General features: G+C 31.2%; 1 protein-coding gene across 1 annotated transcript; it reads right to left on the bottom strand.

Moving 5' to 3' along the window:
• Positions 1-2,635: 2,635 nt before the first annotated feature.
• LOC132735208 (uncharacterized) lies at positions 2,636-11,059 on the bottom strand. The gene is made up of 3 exons (XM_060722147.1): positions 9,998-11,059; positions 6,935-8,258; positions 2,636-4,664 (listed from the first exon to the last, which is right to left on the bottom strand). Exons 2-3 carry the CDS (start codon positions 8,255-8,257, stop codon positions 3,948-3,950), a joined length of 2,040 nt encoding a protein of 679 aa, XP_060578130.1. The 5' UTR covers position 8,258; positions 9,998-11,059; the 3' UTR covers positions 2,636-3,947.
• Positions 11,060-22,914: the final 11,855 nt, after the last annotated feature.

The following is a 22,914-nucleotide window of genomic DNA, read 5'->3' as shown; positions in this document are numbered from 1 at the left end:
TTAACCTTTGCTGTTTGCTGTATTTTGGTTTTACAGTGACAATTTCCTCTTGTTGGAACGTTGTAGAAAGATCAGGTCAAATCGCTCAAACCAATAATACTTGAATTGCTTGTTTTTCTAATACCGATAGTATTGTACCGTTTGCGTGAATAAGGATGAAACAATCAAATATATACCCAAAGCAAAACTTTATATATCTATCAATTAAGACTTTAAACATTTTTAGCATCTAGCATATTTTGCCTAAGATTTTTTTATTTTTTTATACCATATCATTATACACGTGTGCTATTTAAAAAACAATATTAGATAATGGATTTTGTATGGTAACGGGTATTGACGGGTATGCACTTAACAATAATCGAAGCAATCTATATTCCCAACAATGAGCTACGTATAAAGTAATGTTAACATTTGTCTCACATATGGACTAAATGTTCTTTTACGTTACACTTTAGCTTATTTTTACGAGAATACTGCAAGGTGCATGTAATTGAACTAACACCTTTAGCTTTGATAAAAATCAATTTCTATTTCCTTTTTTTTTTATTTTTTTTTTTATTATTATCTTTTTTATTTGCTAAGGACATTACATGATAAATAACAAAACAACTATTTTAATTGGTGGACAGCTCAAGACATTTATTCCTTGATAAACAGCAACATTCTAGTAAATATGCGTATTTCATACAATTTCAAATGAATTTATAATCATTCAAAAAATCTTCGATGTTTCAGTCAAAGTGTTTATCTTTGTTATGCGAGTCTGGCTTATATCACAAACAAACTTTAAAAGCATTATATAACAGTAAGCAACATTAATAGATCATCAATTTCCGCGGCAGCTTCAAGTCTTCAAGAGATTTGTAGAAATGCATTATTGTTATGTAATTATGACGCATCGTTTAAATATTTCTACTGTGCCCAAAACAGGTTTAGCAATACACGTTTTATGACAAGAAAATGTATATATTATATATATATATATATCTTTCATATGCCAAATACAAAATAAGTTTTGTTGTTTTTGTATTAACTTATGATTATCTATAGGAAATATTATCTTTAAGTGATATTGCTTTGTTTTCGAAAAGAAGGCGAGAGTATTCAGCAATAAGTAAAAAAACAACAACAATTTAAACATGTTAAAGCAGCAAATGCAATCAAGTAAGTCTCTTGTGATCGTTAAATAGTCATATAAATAAATACATTGATAAAGGGCTAGGTTCACGAAGTACTGAAAATTGCCCTATCATAGAAACTCTTCAAACTTTGTAATATGATTGTCCGGCGAAGGCTTAAAAGTAAAACATACACATTTTTGTTTTTCAAAACTATATTTTTGTTTCCATGGCAACGCAAAACAGAATACTTAAATTATCTTTTTTCTCCATTTAGGTACATTTCTGATTGAAAGATTCACATTTGTTTCATTTATTTGTAAATCTTGCATTAAAGTTTGTAAAATCAAATATTTTGTTAGTTTCTTACAATGAAATTCAATTATAATCTCCATAGCAACCATTCTAAAAATAATTAGCTAAATGGTATCATTTACTGAAAACTTCAGTATATTTAGCATTAAAATGTCAATATACAAAATCTATATCAATATAAATAGTCATGTACTGAAATTATAGAATGTTAAATGTAAATACATAAGTCCTGTTGCCATAGCAACGCTAAACAACATTCTTAAAATCGTTTTTTCTATATTTAATTGCATGTATATTTCTCATTTAATGACTAACATTTGTTCCATATACTTGTCAATCTTGCCTTTACTTTTTAGATAAGAATATTTTGTTAGTGTCTCACATTGAAATTCAATTTTAATCTCCATAGCAACCATTCTTAACATGTTTAGGTAAATTGTATCAAATATTGAAAATGTCAGTTTTTGCATTGTACAAAAAAACTACATGTGTATTACATTAATTATTATGTTTTGAACTGAAATTCAATTATAATCTCCATAGCAACCATTCTTAACATGCTTAACTAAATTGTATCGAATACTGAAAATTTCTATTTTTGCAGTGTACAAAAAAAGCTACATGTATAATAAAATAAATAATTATGTTTTGAATTGAAATTCAATCATAATCTCTGTAGCAACCACTATTATCAATCTTAGCTTAAGAACAGTTAAGATTGTGTACAGAAACAAACATAAATAATTATGTTTTCAATTGAAATTCAATTATAATATATAAAGCAACAATTATAAATATTCTTAGCTAAATGGTATCATATATTGAAAACTGTTACAACAGTTTATGTAGTGTACAGAAACTTCATGTATATTAACATAAATAATTATGTTTTGAATTGAAATTCAATTATAATCTCTCTAGCAACAACTATTAACAATCGTAGCTTAACAAAAGTTTATGTAGTGTACAGAAACACTACATGTTTATTAGCATCAATACTCATGTTTTGAATTGAAATTCAATTATAATCTCTCTAGCAACAACTATTAACAATCTTAGCTTAACAACGGTTTATGTAGTGTACAGAAACACTACATGTATATTAGCATCAATAATTATGTTTTGAATTGAAATTCAATTATAATCTCTCTAGCAACAACTATTAACAATCTTAGCTTAAGTGTACAGAAACTACATGTATATTAACATAAATAATTATGTTTTGAATTGAAATTCAATTATAATCTCTCTAGCAACAACTATTAACAATCTTAGCTTAAGTGTACAGAAACTACATGTATATTAACATAAACAATTATGTTTTGAATTGAAATTCAATTATAATCTCTCTAGCAACAACTATTAACAATCGTAGCTTAACAACGGTTTATGTAGTGTACAGAAACACTACATGTATATTAACATAAATAATTATGTTTTGAATTGAAATTCAATTATTATCTCTCTAGCAACAACTATTAACAATCGTAGCTTAACAAAAGTTTATGTAGTGTACAGAAACTACATGTATATTAACATAAATAATTATGTTTTGAATTGAAATTCAATTATAATCTCTCTAGCAACAACTATTAACAATCTTAGCTTAACAACAGTTTAGGTAGTGTACAGAAACTACATGTATATTAACATAAATAATTATGTTTTGAATTGAAATTCAATCATAATCTCCATAGCAACCATTCTAAAAGTTTTAGATAATAAGTTTCATATAGATAAATCTGCTTTGAATATACAAAATTTAAAAAAGGATAAATACATAATTCCCTTTATAGTTACTTGTACAATAAATATAATTGCATGTTATAAATGATCATCACATATTCCTTTTTATAGCTTTATTTGTTCATCATTCTTTTAATATGTTTGAAACTTACAGGAATTTCTGGGTACCATACAATGTACTATATGGGCATTATCACTTAAACTAGAACTCCGCGAGTCGGATGTGTCGCCTTGTGAACAATATAGTTTAGGAGAAATGGCCACGACAAAAATAAAGTATGAAAATTAACAAAGGGCAATAACTCAAAAAATAAGAAGTGCAGAGTACCGGTCCTTGTGCACTGCACTTCGAGTTATTATAAGAAGCATGCATACCAAGTTTGAAGTCAATCAAACTTATAATGACTGACTTATGCTCCGGACAAGCTTTAGGGGACGCCGACACCGACAACGACAACACCGACAAAAGAAACCCCTAAATGTTGCCTTTTCAAGGCGACACAAAAAGAGGAAGTCTGCACATCTATGATTACATGAATCAGTCTTTAAAATGAAAATATGCAGATCACAAAAATGATTCATAAAATGGCAACAAAAACATTCATGTTCATTTATGAGTAATTAAGTAACAGTGCCTTTTATCTTCATTACCTTTCACTTGCAGACTTAATTAAATGAAGCAATCATTGGATACATCACTTCCACAAATGTTATGTATATAAGTAATAAGTCTGACAATATTACTGGTATGATTCCTTTTACTTATTATTCCTCTACAATACTGTCTTCCGAGTCAGATGAATCTATTGGCTGCGGCATCTCGGCAGCATCATCAAGGTATTGAGTCCAGTCTTGGACTCCGTACCTGTCAGACTGCTGCCTAGATGTGCCTAGGTACCAAATCACCGCAGCCACATGTGAACATGTTCCAACTGTCCGTGCACCAGCCTTGCACTGGCAGTACCAGGCCTTGACATGGTCTGAATCATACTGAATCCAAACAAAATAAGACTTGGAAGATACATGACGACTTTGAAGTCTTACTCTCAACAAGTCTTTTGATTCTTTATACACCAAAATATCACAATCTCCATCAAGGTACTCTTGTGCATATGACTGGCAAAGTTTCATTTGGTAGGTACCAAGAGTCAAAAGACTAAGAGTAAAATCATCTATGGAGGGGAAATTGTCAATTTCTTGCACTGCTTGCCATTTTGAAATATTTCGCTTATACAGTTCATTTTCTTGAACATACGATTGTAAGTGGTTAACATTCTGGATTTTATCTCTCATTCTCTCTGCTACAAGTGTGTCGTCCATCAAATCTTTGGTTGCATTTAGAGGTGAAAGGTATTTGTTACATGTGGCACAAATAATTCGGACATAATCACCAATGTACGGAACTTGATTGGTAGGCAATACATGGTCAAGATACTTCCATCTCTTTATTCGAGCATTTGATGCTTCAACTACCCATCTGACCTAAAAAAAACAAAAAATATATATCAATTATTAGAAACACATATGTGATAAAAAATTGCAAATCAATTGAATTGGTGTATTTATTCTAAAGAAAGTTGGATATCATAACAAGAGCACCGCTAGGCGGAGCATTATATGCCCGAAAGTGTTTTTTTTTTTTAATAAGGATGAAGCATTTATAAGACATGGGAATTAGCTGTTCATCCTATAAAATTTTACAGCTGTAGGTTGATTAATACTTAAGTTATTAATAATGACCTTAACCTTTGACCTTTTGACCCCAAAATCAATAGGGGTCTTCTACCTTATATGGACAATCATCCTAAAAAGTTTGAATATTGTTGGCCAATTGGAACTTTAATTATGGTCTAGAAACAGTTTTCAGTATTAAGGTAAAAGTGACATTGACCTTTGACCTTGTGACCCCAAAATCAATAGGGGTCTTCTACCCAATATGGACAATCATCCTACGAAGTTTGAATATTGTGGGCCAAATGGAACTTACGTTATGCCTCGGAAACTGTTTTTGGTTTAAAGGTAATTGTGACCTTGACCTTTGACCTAGTGACCCCAAAATCAATAGGGGTCTTCTGCCCAATATGGACAATCATCCTATGAAGTTTGAATATTGTGGGTCAAATGGAACTTGAGTTATGCTCCAGAAACTGTTTTCAGTTGATAGGATATAGTGACCTTGACCTTTTGACCCCAAAATCAATAGGGGTCTTCTACCTAATATGGACAATCATCCTATGAAGTTTGAACACTGTGGGCCAAATGGAACTTAAGTTATGCTCTGGAAACTGTTTCCAGTATCAATTTAATAGTGACCTTGACCGTGTGACCCCAAAATCAATAGGGGTCTTCTTTCAAATATGGACAATCATCCTATGAAGTTTGAACACTGTGGGTCAATTGGAACTAAAGTTATGCTCCGGAAACTGTTTCCAGTATCAATGTAATAGTGACCTTGACCTTTGACCTTGAGACCCCAAAATCAATAGGGGTCTTTTGCCCAATATGGACAATCATCCTATGAAGTTTGAACACTGTGGGTCAAATGGAACTTAAGTTATGCTCTGGAAACTGTTTTCAGTTTTAAGGTCATAGTGACCTTGACCTTTGACCTTTTGACCCCAAAATCAATAGGGGTCTTTTACCCAATATGGACAATCATCCTATGAAGTTTGAACATTGTGGGTCATTTGGAACTTAAGTTATGCTCCGGAAACTGTTTTCAGTATCAAGGTCATAGTGACCTTGACCTTTGACCTTTTGACCCCAAAATCAATAGGGGTCTTCTACCTTATATGGACAATCATCCTATGAAGTTTGATCATTGTTGGTCGAATGGAACTTAAGTTATGCTCCGGAAACTGTTTTCAGTTTTAAGGTCATAGTGACCTTGACCTTTGACCTTTTGACCCCAAAATCAATAGGGGTCTTCTACCCAATATGGACAATCATCCTATGAAGTTTGAACATTGTGGGCCAAATGGAACTTAAGTTATGCTCCGGAAACCAAATTGCTAACGGACGGACGGACGTACGGACGGACGGACGGACAGACAGACAGACAGACAGACGGACGCCAGGGGGTATAACATAATATGCCCTTTCGGGCATATAAAAAGAGCCACCGCAGAGTGGGGGGGGGCAACGCTTGACTTTTTTTACTTTTTCTAATGGCAAAAAAAACAGTTAAAACAAATCTAAAAAAGACAAAAAGGGTCTTCCTTTTTTTTACATGTCTGTCTAGTCACACTTGTTATTTTGTTCAAGTATGAATAGTTTCGATAAATAATCTAAGATAAAATAATTAAAGAAAATATAAGCAAAATTCAATGATCAGACTTTGACAGTTAAAGGGACTCCACTGAGGTTTAAAAGCCTAAAAACATAACATTAGAATTTCTTACATAAATTAACTGGGGCGCTTTAAACAGAAATATATGCAAAGATAGTTAAGAAATATACTTTAAAATAAATCGAAAATTGTAGTTTTATGCTTTTCTTAGTCTAATTTGAGTGAAAGCGTTTAAACGCTTTTCATTTTGGGTCATTTTTTTACAATTTGAATAATTATTATGGAAAAACCAAGTGCGCGAATGATCTGAACGTTTGCACAAAGATTCGTGGTCTACACCTATATCAAATGGTACATTTATCTGGAAAAAAATATTTTCAGTCCCATCATGTCAAAAAACCTCAGTGGAGTCCCTTTAAGTTCATTTAAGAAAATAATGTGGTAAACGATAAATCATATATACCTTTGTTACTAACCGACTGTGGTTAGCGTCCATGGTTGTTAATTGTTTGGCACCCTTCGGCATGAACTTTGGCATTTGTGCTTTTATTCCCATCTCCTCCAGCACTTGCAGGGAGTCACGAAATCCACGGTCTACAACAAATATATCATTTGGCTGAGCCCAATTTTTGATTTCCTCTATGTTATTCCTTACTGCATGGTTTAAAATTCCTGAATCACTGTTTTTAGAATCTGCAAGATATGGTCCTAATACGGAAATAAAGTATCCAGTGGTGCTTACTATTACCATAGGTTTAACAAGTGGCCGCCCTTTATGTACACTATAAGAACGTCTTTGGAATTTGAAGTTTGTACTTTTTCTAATATATATGTATGTTCCATCTAAAACAATTATAGCTTGGCTGGCATTTTCTGCAAGTAGTGACTGTGATAGGGAACGAGTATGGCTTTTTATAATTTCTTCTCTTGATATGTGCTGGAAGCCAAGATATTTAGGAACAAGTTCAGAAACAAGCACTTTTCTGATTGTATGTACTGCTCTTCTTATGCCTGATTTAGATACATCAAAAAGTGTTGAAAGAATTTTGTTTGATAATCCAGACTTAAGTTTAAACATAAATATACCCAGTGTAGTAATGTGGCTTCTAACTGGCGTATTTCTAACATGTTCTTCAGTAATAGAGCATAAATCTAAGAACTGTTCTTTGTTCAAACCTGTAAGATTGCACAAATCTTCATTTGAAAATGTATCAATATTGTCAAATGACATTCTATTAGACGATGAATTAAGTATACACTGTCTGACATTATTTATAACATTCACAATTGTAGTCAGGTTTAATAAAACAGACTCTAATGTTTTTACGTTATCTAAAACATTTGCTTGGAAACCATTACGATTATTATTCAGGTGAGCAGGGCAACACCTACTGTCAGCTGTTATAAGGATATTATGCTTCACAAGTGTTTCTGTTCTAAGTTTTGATGGAACAACAATTAATTTAGATCCTACTTTCTTACAAATAAAACAGTATGAATGACTTTTTGAAATTGTTTTTAAGCTCAAAGAAACCGATGGTGGACTTGGCAATTGTTGAATATCATTCTTTTCTGCTGTGACAGGAACAGGACATGCAGATATTATGGGTCTTTTGTTATGCTGAGAAGGATATGCCGGTCGGCTACATTTTCCACATATGTAGTCAGATTTTGAAGTTTCAAGCATGAACGTTTTTCTGAGATACCGGATAAGATATGGATTCACAGGCCTCCTTTGATGTATCTTTAGTCTTTTCCCACACAAAACGCATGGAGTTGGAGCCATCCTAGAATAGAATATAAACATTATAGAATTAAATTAAATAAATTCAGATTCAATTGATACATCTAGTTTTATGAAAAAGATCTATGTTTAAAATTTCTCCATTATCAATTAAAAAGATAAGTTAAAAATAATTGATTGCAACTGTTACAAGTAGAGCGATGTCGGGTATATTGGGACATCTAAGGCATATTTGTTACTGTGATTTTAAATATGCTTGTTTCAGTATTGGCATTGGATACTTAGGATAAGCTCTGTATGACTATCGTCTATAATGGGCCATTATCATAAGCATATGCAAAACAAACACGATATACCTTGTTAAACAGAAGAGCATGAGGAGGCAGTTTTGGGACACGTCGGGTATTTATGGACAGAAAGAAGGGCATTTTGGGACACGTTAATTTTAGTGTAAAAATTCTGTAACAAAACATAGAACAGTAAATCTTATTTTGCATAGTTAAATTTGATTGAAAATTTCTCTTAAATCAACTATAATACTATTTTATGATGCATAATAGATCTATAGAGTATGTGAGGTCAAATGATCTAATTTATCTGTTCATTTCGATTAAGTTCTATAAGAGGGTTAATGCCCTTTTCTGTATGCATTAACATCTTCAGAGGCATGAAGACACAATCAAAGTCTGAGACAGCACAGTGAGGGATTTAAAATGTCTGAGGGCTTCTGCAAATGTTAATAATGCATGAAAAAGGTGCATTAATTAGCACTATTCTTGGACAATAAACGTCAAATCGGCAATTTCTCGTTCATTGTCTTCATTTTGTACTATGGTACCATGGATTGTACTATGCTTTAAACGTGCTGGTACATGCATATTATTTAAAACTTTTATTAAGAAAAGGAATGCTGCAGGAGTAGCATGTGTAAGTGTAATGCTAGTATCCATATCTGCAAGATCATTGTCATCACAATAAACTGATATGTCGGAATCTCTAAGGAGTCCGGTTCCCTTTTCAGTTTTTTTCTGCTTTAAGTCTGAGTCATTATTATTATTATTTGTTTTATCCTCATTTCCTTCACCCTTTCTATAATTTTGTTTTAAGATGTTTTTTTGTTTTGTTTTTTAAAAAACATATCTGACATACAAACACAACTTCACAGAGTTAATGATACGTTTCTATAATATCTAATAACATAATAAACATTTGATATTCATGTGTCCCAAAACACCCTACATCAATAAAATGTTGTCGGGAGTTTTGGAACCACATTTTATGATGAATCAAGTAGTATTAACAACTAAAATATGCTCACATGTTGATCAGGGGATTTTTTTCATCCTAAGATTATAGTTTACTTCTACAAAATATATCATAAACAGGTTTTATGAATTTAAGTATTGGCTATTTTTTCTTAAGCTTATTATAAAACAGTGGCATGATTCTTCTAAATTTCACATCATGCAAAAAATAATAATATTCTCTTAATGTACAGCCACTAGGTGGAAGCCAGCAGAAAAAGGACGATTGATTGTCATTTCTAATTGAAGAACTTAATGGAATTATACTTCTAAATGTTATAATGAGAGGCGGTCCAAAATACCCGATGGTTCACATATACCCTACACCGCTCTAGTATTTCTTTGATTACCAGTTTATCAACACTATTTCTCTTGTAGAAATTATGAAAATATTATTTGAATAGGAGCTTTGAAATATTAAATCTAGTATGACAACAATTAAAAAAAAAAAAAAAAAAGGAAAAAAAAAAAATTGTACCTCCATCTAGGTTTCGAACTCTGATCCTTTCACACGTTACGCCATCGTTACAACCACTGCGCCAAGACTTTCGATAACCTGAGGAAGATAATTATAACTATATAATTATTCTACCGTGTTTTGTTGAAAATAATTCACCCATAATTTATTTTACAGCCGATAATGTATTTCATAGATTATTGATCACAAATATCTATTCCGACTATATTATTTCGTGGTTTTATCCCAAGTCATATTTAACGGACGAGAATTAGGCTTATCGTCTGCAAGTGCAAGCAGATCAACACTTTTAATGAAGAAAATCAAATTAAAATGGCACAGCGAACGAAAAAGAAACATGAATTTTATAAAGAATATGTTCAACATACCTTTACATGTCTACGTATGTCAAGTAATTCAACAAATTGCTGCGTAACAATGAAAATGTGCACGTTGTTTATAACGATGAACTGTCAGTAAGAGTAGCGCCCCTTGCGTCGTGTAGACTACACTTCTAACGCATAACAAGTTTACACGGAATTCAATTGTCAAACTTCAAGATTCATGAAAATATCATTAATGCATGTTAGTTCTAGCCACTGTCATTTATTTTATTTTATTCAAATAAAATTTACAAATACAATAGCAATCAATTAATGAAAGGAAAGCCTGCAAACAAAAGCTTGTAATTCGACCCCGAGTCACTCGTAACTTTGACCATCTGCTAAGTATATTACATAAAAATTAAGAATGAAGGCACTATTTCGACACCTTGAAATTTTGTGTGCCAATTAGTTGATATTAAAGTAAAGTATGTGTGAAATATCTAAGTGTCGGGAAAATGCCTTCATATTTTTTTCAGTTGAAAGATATGGCGAAAATGACGAAAACACGTGAAATATTCAACATAGGTGTTTTTATTTAGTATTTTACTCCTTCCAGAAATGAATTTAAATAAAATTTTAGACCATATTTAGAATGAATAAGTATCATGCTTGCGTGTAATGTCATTAGTTTTGTTTTATTGCAATCTTTATATTTTACTAATTTGCTGGGCCAATTCACATGTTTCGTGAACCTAGCCCTTTGAAACATATTAAACTATTTACAAATTAATTATCACCAGTAATGATGAAACACAGTATGTCAGTAATTGTAATTCAAGGACTTATTCTCCTTCGATAATTTTTTTTAGAAAATAGGTGATTTCTCGAAGCAGCAACAACAACAACAACAAAATTACAAATCCATTTAACTGAGTCTGTACACGAGTTAATATTTGCGAAATAGTTAAATATAAATCTGAACGAAAAGGGTTATGTTTCAAGTTTTTCGTCTGGAATTAAGCACGTTTTTGTCTCTGTTTTCACGCTGATTTATCAAAATTAAAACAAACAAATGGAAAGTTAATCAATCAGAATGATAATATCTTAGGAATCTGTGAAGTGCTTTCGGTCTCAAATTGATTTTCTATAACATACAATTTCTGTTGTGTATCATATAAGGTTGATTATATTCTAAATGCCACAATTCTTGTGATAAAAACAGTTGCATGTTCTTTTACTTATCTTGTTTTATTAGAATACTGCAAGGTTCCTATATATGAACTGACACAATTAGCTTATAATAAAAAAAATGTATTATCAAGTTTCCTTCCTTTGCTTCTTTATATTTGAGGTCAAAGGTGCTGTTATAATATGTGATAATTGAAAATACAAATTATATTGTTAACATTTGCCGTGCCCTATACAGTACCACATTAAAACATTGACGCAATCTAGAATGTAAATGTATTTTACAATATTTCAGATGAATTTATAATCATTCAAAAGATCCTCGGTGGTTCAATCTGATGGCTTATTTATACCATGCGAGTAAGTGTCTGGTTTGTATTATAAACAAAATTTAAAAGCAATACATGTATGTAGCAGCACGCAGTCACGCAGCATTAATATATCGTCACTTTCAGCGGCATTTTCGAGTCTTCGGAGATTTGTAGGAATCCATCTTCATCATGTTATCTTAAGTCATAGCAAAAATATTTCTACATTTGATGAATAATGACAAATTTTAATTCATATGTAAATGACAAACTCTGTAAGAGTAGTTACAATGTTCACAATCATTCACTGACTATAAGATTACACTGTAATTAGATAATTCAATATTGTAATCTCTTGTCATTAAATTAAGTTGTATCGAATGAAGATCTTTGTGTATTTACATTCAATAACATGATTGAAATACTAGAATTGTTTTAGTACCTAAAGAACCATTCAAACTTTCTAAGACGAGAGATAATTTTGTTAAAAGCCAACAATGATATCAACAAAAATGTAAACTTACTTTGTGAAATAATTATGTTTAAATCGCTAAGCCCATTGTATTTGAAATTTTTCACTGCTAAAAGGTAACGTTTAAAGAAAGCAAAAATAAAACATCTCATTTGATAAAATTTATGCTAAAACCTTTGAAACGTCTATCAAAACATGTAAAACGATCGTGAAAGCTATATGTCAGTTATGCTGCAATCCTATTCTTGCAAGCAAATGCTAATTAGGGCGCTTTTATAAGTAGAAAATATGATTTGTCAATAAGATTTAAGCTAGTAAAATGAACATGCATTATTTATTTATTTTGAGAACGTTTGGAACAAAATTGTGTTTTTACTTTTTCTCAAGTGATGTTTTCACAAAGATTATTAAAATCGTTCGATATCAACTAAAATCATTCAATCTGTTACATAATAGAGCAAAACATTTTTTTTATTAACATATGATTGTAAAATATAATATTATACCATTGCTGCACTAATCATAAAATTGCATGTAATTTTCTTCCGGAGATACTTCTTTAATTTACATAATCAGATATAATCTTTTTTTTATTTTGAACGTAAAATAACAGAGTAATTATAAGTCGTGTAAAAAAACGTTATCTATCAGAGATTAAGAACGGTAATGTTGTTTTTTATTTGTAATCAAAATAACACCATTGACAAACTATGATTATTGACACTGAAATAAGAGCAGTATTTCATATTGTTCTATTTATTTTGGCAAGGCTTATACCGACGAAGCAGATCTATACGTAAACATAACGCCATAAACAACATTGTACACAAAGAATAAATGTATTTTTTTTCTCCTTTAGAAATGCTCTAGAATTTTCAATTGAATTAACTTTGAAATTGTTTTTACTGAAACTTTTCAATTTCAATTACCATGCTATAAGTGTCATGGCTGACAGTTTGTAAACTTTATTTTGATTTATTTTACTCAGAACAGAATAATCTTTGCAAGCCGGCATATCCCATAAAGACATAAAATAACGTGTGATAAATGCATCTATTATAAAAAACAGACTTATTCATACATAGGGAATGTGTTTTGGGAATTTCGCCTATTCAAGCTGTCAGGATTTAAAAATATTCAGATGTGAAAAAGGAGATCTTTATTGTCAGTTATTTCATTACAGTCACTTAAAAGAAGGCACAATTTGATATAGTAGACGAGTAACGTATTACATTCAACATTATAGAATAACTTTACAATTGTGCACAATTACTATAATATGTTACGTCACACAGTAGTTAGTTAACCAATGAATGTTCATTCATGTTCAACAAAGTGCACCATTAATTTCAATAAGCAAACAACTGATTTGTAATCTAAGGTACCGAGGGAAAATAAAACTTTGTATAATTCAAGCATCGATATATAATCTGCCATGCGCTTGCATGTTATTGGCATTGCAATGTTGGAAATTTCATACTCCCTGCTGGATACAAAGTTAACAAATAGTTTTATCATCTTCACCATCAGTTAATTCTTCACTTTATAATTGTCCATGGTGATAGTATTTATTGAATTGATAATAATAATAATAATTCCACTCAAAATTTGACGCTGCACTCAATATTTCATATAATTATTATTTTTTATTTCAAATATTAATTCGAATCTACCGTCAATCGAATGTTAACACGTGTCAATGACAAGGTATTGATTCTTTTATCATAGTTTGGAGACCTTCCTGTTAAAAATGTGTCAGGGTTAAATCGTATACATATACATGCACAGTGCGTTAACTGGAGTGCGGGTATTAGTTACCCGCACTCCAGAGCATGCCCATTGATTGGCTCATTTTTGCTGGGGTTTACATATTGTGAGGGCAGAGAAAGTGAAACCGACAGAAATGTCATATTCAGATGTTCGTTCATTGGTTCATTTTTGCCGGGGTTTCATATTTTGACAACAGGGAACGTGCTTTTATATTTGACTATGATACAAAAGAGAAAGAACACCAAAACACTCGGCAATCTGATTAATACTCGGGGGGCTGCGCCCCCTCGTACAAATCAGATAGCCTCGTGTTTCGGTGCTCTTTCTATTACTTATTTTACAGCGTCAAACATAAGATTATATTGAGATTCCATCAATCGGATGCCCAAGTAATAAAAAGCATGTGTCCTAAACGAGAGAACAATGGACCGAACTAAACAAAATGAAATTTGAAAGAGGTGGGGGGGGTCAGAAGTTATGAAGCCTTAATGTTTGCTTAAGACGGTGCTTGTGGGCGTGGAATGTATCTTTCACTTGCTATTACCGTTTATGAACAGGATCAATGTAACACAGATTGCAATATTTGTTATTAATTTTATTTTTATTAACTTATAATAAAATAAACTTTGCCCTGTCCTGTTTTTGTTTGGGGTCCTCCTAGGCTCCTGGTCGCTGGTTCTTGTTGCTTGATCGTTTGGTGGTAGCGTTCTTGGAATGCCGCCTTTCCTTATTGATATTGATCGTTTGGTGGTAGCGTTCTTGGAATGCCGCCTTTCCTTATTGATATTGTTTATCATATTTTAAGATTAATACACGAATGTCGATTCTATAATAAGCCTTTGACGGAAACATTCTGTATTCCACTCTCATAATAGTCACGTATGCTGAATTTAAACATTCAAAATCAATCTAAAACTTGTGATTAAATTTAAAGCAACAAACAAGCTATGAAGCACACATAACCTTTTATGATGTTACATTAATTGGTAAACATTATATCTCTTTTCTTTATTCTTTCATGGTAAATATATCTATATATCAAAATATATAAAGACATGAATAAGAAAAAAATGTTTACTTCCTTATTGCATGTACTCCAGCATTTAAGATACAATCACAATTTAAGGGAGATATTTTTGTGATGTTTCTTTGATTTGCTATTGATTTCAACTTCTTTAAATAGTTTAATCTCATAAGACATTATTGGATATGAACAATTTGAAATAATTATGTTGATAACTATTGTTATTTAGATCATTTTAATGTAGCACAATGATTGCAGAGTTCCGTGCACCAATAGAATAATGACATGTTGATAAATATAGTAATCTAAATAAATTGTCAATAAACAGTTATACTGAAATCATGTAGGTCTTAATGGGATGACTAACAAAATTATCAATTTATATTACTTTATAATATCTAATTGAACAACATTCACTAGGAATGCTGAATGTTGATTAAATTTTCAGTTTTATTGTATTCATATTGTTAATTGGTATCATGAAATAACCGCCTTCGAAACAGTTATAATACCAAAAATAACATGTGTTGCGACTTTAAAGGTCTTTGAGCATTTTTAATGGTGTATTATGATGTATTGTTATGCAAAGTTGTCAAGTGTTCCAATAAAACAATATTAATGTTAACGCATGATTAGGCTCATTTTTATAAAGCTATATCATGATACAGGCACCGGCTTATTAGCAATCTCAGTTTTAAGGTGTCTAGAAATGACCTGATATATTTTGATTATTGTTATAAATTCCTTGTTAAGAAGTATTGTTAACTTTTTCAGCCCTTCAAAATGTATCACTTACAGCAGTTCCTTAGATACAAATATGCGGAATTTTATTGTCTCAGAGGTTGTGGTAGTTTCGGCTTAATCGAAGCTGGTCATGTAAATGAGAATAAAACACATTTTTCTTGAAAATTTATATATTTATTTTGAACGTCGTAAATAGCAACATATTTAATTTTGACAAAACACACACGCGCGCACGCACATTACACATACACACAAAAAACAACATCAACAAAACACAACAACAAACAAACAAACATAAACACACACACATACAATAAAAAGAGCCTTTGCATAACAATATTAACATAGTTTAACAATATAAACACTTGGTAAACATTTATTTTCACATGTTTGGTATTTTACAATTCCTATTCTTGTGATATAATTCATGTTTCAAATATTTATTTTTATTAATGTTATCAATGCTGTCAATGTTTGCTTAAAGCAGGACAAACAGGATGATATAATAATTATTGTCAGTAATGTGCTTCTTAAAATTTATAAAAAGAAGAACATGCATTGTTTATTAAGTTAAATAGACTGGTTAAAATATTCTCAGTTTTTTACGTTATTGAGAAAACAACATGTATGAAAACTCTAAGATTTATCAAAATAATGCTTGAGAAAACAACGAAGAAAATTATTATAAGTGGGACTAAATATTCCCTAAAGATAGGAACATTGCGCGGCTCCATCAAGAAGCACGATGCAAGATTAACAATATCTAGCAAAATGCAGTATAATGACTTCTGATGCATATGATGTACGGATGTTAGGTTGAAATGGCAAATGCAATATTCGCTTGACTGTTTACAAGTTGGAATCATTTTGATCGATTTTTATTTCTCGTGCCTCATATACATGAAGGCTCTGCTGACACCAAACATTGCTCTTTAAGAACAAGATTCCACGCATATATCTAACCATCATATTTGGCAATTCAGCTCAGTAAATCTGTTTGAATAGTTATTTATTGAGATATGAGGAATGAGTAAGTAATCTTAGAGACTTCGATAATTATGAAGACCAATCATGAGGAATATAAAGATAATAATCTTCTGTCTCTACGTATAAAACATAGTGGAGCTAGATACAAGGGATTAATAGTAATGTTGAATGCTTCTCTAGCCTATTTGAACTCTATTAATGGTTTGCTATAGATCATTCACAATGTTCTTGTCGCTAATGTAGCAGGAACGCTTCATCCTAATGAAGTTGTTGTATTTCTAAATGCATACAGAAAAGGACCGGCAATTCAGAGAAAATTATTATTTTCAAATTTTTGAAGACATTGACGACACAATCTCAGATTGCTTAGACTGATTTGAGGCTACTAACTTCAATAATCTTACAATTGATATATTATTCTAAGTACACAATAAATTCTTTCATATAATACTGAAATATTTTTCAGATAATATACTATATATACATTTACGAATACATTCAAAATGCACTTAGTTATTTCAAATTACATATTAATTTTGTATGAACTTTTTTCCAATTTTGAAAAGAAAAGAATCACAGTCGTACTGTTGTCAATGGAAATTGTTTAAATAAAAAAATCATTAGCTTTTTAAGTTTGCTTGCTAAAATGTCATACGTTTGAAAACCGATCTTTGCATTTTTATACCATTTAGGATTATTTGAAACAATACATTTTAAAAAAGAATCATTTTTTAAAGAATCATACTCATCACTTAGCATTCGCACATAACCGATATTGGAAAATAAATTGAAATGGCTTTTATAATATACTTTATAGGTATGGTCAAAACTGTCCTTATTAAGCTTTACAGTGACCTGCAGAAGACCTTATTAGTGCATTATTTTATTCCATGCGCAATATAAGTACTTGCCCTTTCAAAACTTTAATAAAACAAATATAGTTTACAGGATAACATTTGTGTCGTAAACAACGGAATGAGAAACAGAAGGATAAATCGGGCGTCCATATATCTACATCACCCAGATAACTAGCATGAAATTGTCCGAAAACGTGTTAATACTTCGTAAATGTTTGCCAATTATACATTAGCAAGATTTTCTTGACATATATATTGCGAGCATACATATCATGAATCAGTAATCGGCTTGAAGTATTTGGAACAAACGTTACGGCATTGCCTTGCCCAACTAACAACACAATATTACAGAATTTCATTCTAAGAATTTATTGTTAAAGATATACTATACTCATCCTTGAGTAAAACATTTCAATCACAGCCACTTATTGAAATTTATGAAATTCTTACTGAACATGTCTAATTTGATAACAAAATTGAATAAACTATGTATGAGAAACACAGGTCGCGTAAAGTTGGTCTTTCCTTATAAAAAACATCATTTTTAATGACACTATATATTCATATAATGGCCACCTATAGTGTGCAGAATTTTGAACATAACATATCTACTTTATGTGAAGTCAAAACATGATTATTTTATATTTACAAAGAGACTGTGTAGCAATTATAAATATTGTCATATATCAAAAATTGAGAATTGTATATCTTTCATCATTACCTAGAAATAATACGGACTGTCACACGTGCAAACTTTAAGGTGACGTTGTGCTCATGTTTAATTTGTCAAATTATGCTTATTCGATTATACGTATATTTTAAATGAGTGATTGTTATAAAGATGATTGACCTACACTTGATATTGAAAATAGTTAAGGATGAAAACAAATCTGCTTGAAATATACACAGACTGTCCCATTCGATTCAAAAATTTACCGTTACAGGTAAATTCCGATGATGATTTAAGAATGTTGCTTGTGACATTTTTGTACAGAACATCCGAAGTAATTTAAAAACTTCAAGGAATTACGAAAAATTAAAACCTATTTTGACTATAACCTGTTCACTCACTATATACCCTTGAATGGGCATAATGACACTTTACCTTTAAATATGTGAAACCGATTGGTAATAAATAGACTGCCTATTTTCGTTTTTATAAATTTACGTCAAACGTGTATGAGTGACACATCAATTAGGTTGAACTCAATAACGAATGACAAAGGAAACATATTTGAAGATATTGAATGAATTCGAATTCTACAGAAAAGAATAATTGACATTAGACAGCTCTTTCATATTATTGTTAACAAATCAATATGTGCTGCCAGCTCTATGTACTTTATTTCATGCAATTACATCCAGAAAGAGCATGCTTGTTGAAGATACATATAACCTCATCAGAAAAGGTCTTGAATAGGATTTAGATATTATTATTTCCATGTTGATATATCATCAGGAAAGATGTTTCCAGTCTGATTTATGGCGTTTAAAGTAATCAACTTTTTGAAGCCAACAGAAGGCGATATAATTGATATGCCACTCAAATATAACAATACGTAGTCTTTAGAAAGACACTCTTCTGTAAGAATAATTGTTACATCACTTGTTGATAATACTAAGAAACGAAGATTCTTAAATATTCTTATAGATATCTTAAGTTATAGCGTTGCAATAGGGTTATGTACATTTAAACAAGATGCGCATGATTTTATTTCTAGCAATAGAAATGTAGATGGCACGGATATCAGGACATCAGGACCGTGAAGAGAAACTTTAAGAGCGATCAAGATTAGAAAAAGGCCATGCCTGTAAGCTCGATATGTTAAGTAATATTAGATTTGGTTTTCAATTGAACATAAACCTTTGCTGTTTGCTGTATTTCAGTATAGCAGTGACATTTTCGTCTTGTTGGAACGTAGTTAAACGATCAGGTCAAATCGCTCAAATCGTTTATACTTGCATTGCGTGTTTTTTTAGTACATATAAGATGGTATTGTACCATTTGCGTGAATAAGGATGATACAATCAAATGTATACCCAAAGCAAAACTTTATATATCTATCAATTAAGACTTTAAAACATTTTTTTTTCATTTTTGTATACCATATAATCGTACACTTGTGCTATTTAAAAAAAAAAACAATATTAAATTATGGATTTTGTATGGTAACGGGTATTGACGGGTATGCTCTTAACAATAATTGAAGCAATCTATATTCCCAACGATGAGGTACGTATGAAGTAATGATAACATTAATTTTGTCTCACATATGGGCTTAATGTTCTTTTACGTATCACTTTAATTTGTTTTACGAGAATACTGCAAGGTGCCTATAATTGAACTAACACCTTTAGCTTTGATAAAAAATCAATTTCTTTTTCCTTTCTTTTGTATTTTTATTTATCTATTTTTTTTTTTAATTTGCTAAGGACATTTACAATGCTGTTTTATTACATGTTAAATAACAAAACAACTATTATTATTTTTGCAGAGCTCAAGACATTTATACCTTGATAAACAAGAACATTCTAGTAAGTACGCGTATTTCATACCATTTCAAATGAATTTGTAATCATTCAAAAAAATCCTCGATGTTTCAGTATAAGTATTTATCTTTGTTCTGCGAGTCTGGTTAATATCACAAACAAACTTTAAAAGCATTATATAACAGTACGCAACATTAAAAGATCATCAATTTCCGCGGCAGCTTCAAGTCTTCAGAGATTTGTAGAAATGCATTATTATTATGTAATCCTGACGCATCGTTTAAATATTTCTATCCGGCTCAAAACATGTTTAGCAATACACGTTTTTAGACAAAAAATGAACATATGTATAACATATGCCAATAAATATAAAAGTTTTGTTGTTTTTGAATGAATTTTATAATTATCAATAGATAAGGCCTAAAAAAAAATGTTGTGTTTCCGGTGGCCCGACCGACCCTATTTTTTAGCGCCGACCCAAAGTTTTTTATCGATGTACAAAAAAAAAATGGCGCCCGTACCGAAGACGGGTTTTAGTATTGCGAGTCGACAACGATGTCGGACACAGACGATTCGTGTTTCAATTACGCATTAACGCGCACCGGCAAATATGGCGGCACAAAAAGCAGCCGAAGTGTCACTACTTGCGATCTTATTAAAAAAATGTGACCATAGTGTTTTAATACAAGAAATAAAATTAACTGACCATAGCAAAACTGTTGAAGACATTTTTTATGACGTGCATGGTCATGTTAAAGGGGACAATATCACAATTGAAGCCAGTTGTTCGGTAAGAATAAAAAAAAATGAAAACGAAAGTCGAGTCATGCCATTGGTAAAATTTAATTCAAAATGTAAGATTGAAGTCTACGTTTGGTAGTCTAACAATTTTAAATACGTTTATGCTATAGAATATAAGACAGTCGGGGAAGTAATTATCTCCATTATATCGATGCATCATGAAAATCACTCTGTGTGTCACAAAGTATGGAAAGCAAGAATCGTAACTATTTATATAGCATTGTATAGAACAACAATAAGGCCTAAAAAAAAATGTTGTGTTTCCGGTGGCCCGACCGACCCTATTTTTTAGCGCCGACCCAAAGTTTTTTATCGATGTACAAAAAAAAAATGGCGCACGTACCGACCGTACCGAAGACGGGTTTTAGTATTGCGAGTCGACAACGATGTCGGACACAGACGATTCGTGTTTCAATTACGCATTAACGCGCACCGGCAAATATGGCGGCACAAAAAGCAGCCGAAGTGTCACTACTTGCGATCTTATTAAAAAAATGTGACCATAGTGTTTCAATACAAGAAATAAAATTAACTGACCATAGCAAAACTGTTGAAGACATTTTTTATGACGTGCATGGTCATGTTAAAGGGGACAATATCACAATTGAAGCCAGTTGGTCGGTAAGAATAAAAAAAATGAAAACGAAAGTCGAGTCATGCCATTGGTAAAATTTCATTCAAAATGTAAGATTGAAGTCTACGTTTTATAGTCTCACAATTTTAAATACTTTTATGCTATAGAATATAAGACAGTCGGGAAAGTGATTATCTCCATTATATCGATGCATCATGAAAATCACTCTGTGTGTCACAAAGTATGGAAAGCCAGAATCGTAATTATTTATAGCATTTTATAGAACAACAATAAATGCAATTTAGTTAATTTGAAATATACTAATAAATAAAATAAATAATTATGTCAAACAACCTTATAAGCTGTAAAATTGTTAGGATTTATTAAAATCATGATTGTAAAAACTATTTCAAGAGCTTTTTGGTTAAAAAAAATATCTGACACTTAGGATTATTTTATCTCCAGATGGACCTGTATGAGACGAGTTTTAACCAGTTCAGTTTTACACCACAACTTACAGTAGGGGCTTTGAAGGGATTTTATCCCAATTTGAAGTCGATAACATTTAAATGTGTGAAGCCTCCTGAACTTGCAGAACTGTCCACCATCACTACAGACCAAACAAAAATAAGTGTACAGAAAAAAGTTAATGCTTTCAACATTCTTTTGAGTGGTGCCAAAGTCCCTCTCGTCAAAAAGGCAACCTGTAAAATACTCCTTAAGTTCTTGTGTAATTATTTTTAAATAAAGTAGATTTTCAGAAATTGTCAAGAGTTTGCTGTTTTTATAATATTTAATACTGGTACTGCTTTTTCTTCAACTTGTGTTAGAAAATTTAATAAATACTTTTGAGATGAGATCTATATTAAATAAAACTGTTTAGATTTTAATTGACCACCATGTTTGGTTTAAGCTCATTTTATTAAAGGTACATTTCTGATCTTCTTACATGTTTTGAATATACATGGCCAGTTGGCCATGAATCTGTTGGGGAGCGTCAAACAGTGATATTTTTTATTTATAAAGCCTGAAGTATTTTCAACATTTAATTTTTTTAGCAACAACAGTAAGGATGAACTGTACAATGATGTGGTCAATATGATGGTCAAAAACAATCTGAAAGTACACAAGAGTGTTGTAGCAGAAGAAGGTGCTTACAATGTGCAGGTATATATTTTACTTGGTCAGAAGCTGCATACTGATATCTGGGTATTTAATGTGTGAGTGACTGCCATGTCTGGTCAACTACTCTATGTAAAGATTTTTTTGCACATACAAGATGAATATCAATATTAATTCCATAACAATAAAATCTACATAAATATATGTACAAGTTAAATTTTTTGAATATCTAAATTCTAGATTTTTTATTCAAGAAAGGTCCAAATTTCTTTTTT

This window comes from Ruditapes philippinarum, unplaced genomic scaffold (genome assembly GCF_026571515.1).
Source record: "Ruditapes philippinarum isolate M1 unplaced genomic scaffold, ASM2657151v2 ctg6735_1_1_1_1, whole genome shotgun sequence".
NCBI lineage: Eukaryota > Metazoa > Mollusca > Bivalvia > Venerida > Veneridae > Ruditapes > Ruditapes philippinarum.
This window is presented reverse-complemented; position numbering and strand designations above follow the sequence as displayed.

What these genes read in the sequence shown, in the direction of transcription:
- LOC132735208 (XM_060722147.1), bottom strand. Translation starts at nt 8,257, where the DNA reads ATGGCTCCAACTCCATGCGTTTTGTGTGGGAAAAGACTAAAGATACAT. An exon ending in ACAGTCGGTTAGTAACAAAG is followed by an intron (nt 4,665 to 6,934) that starts GTATATATGATT and finishes TGTTTTTTTTAG; the next exon opens with GTCAGATGGGTAGTTGAAGC.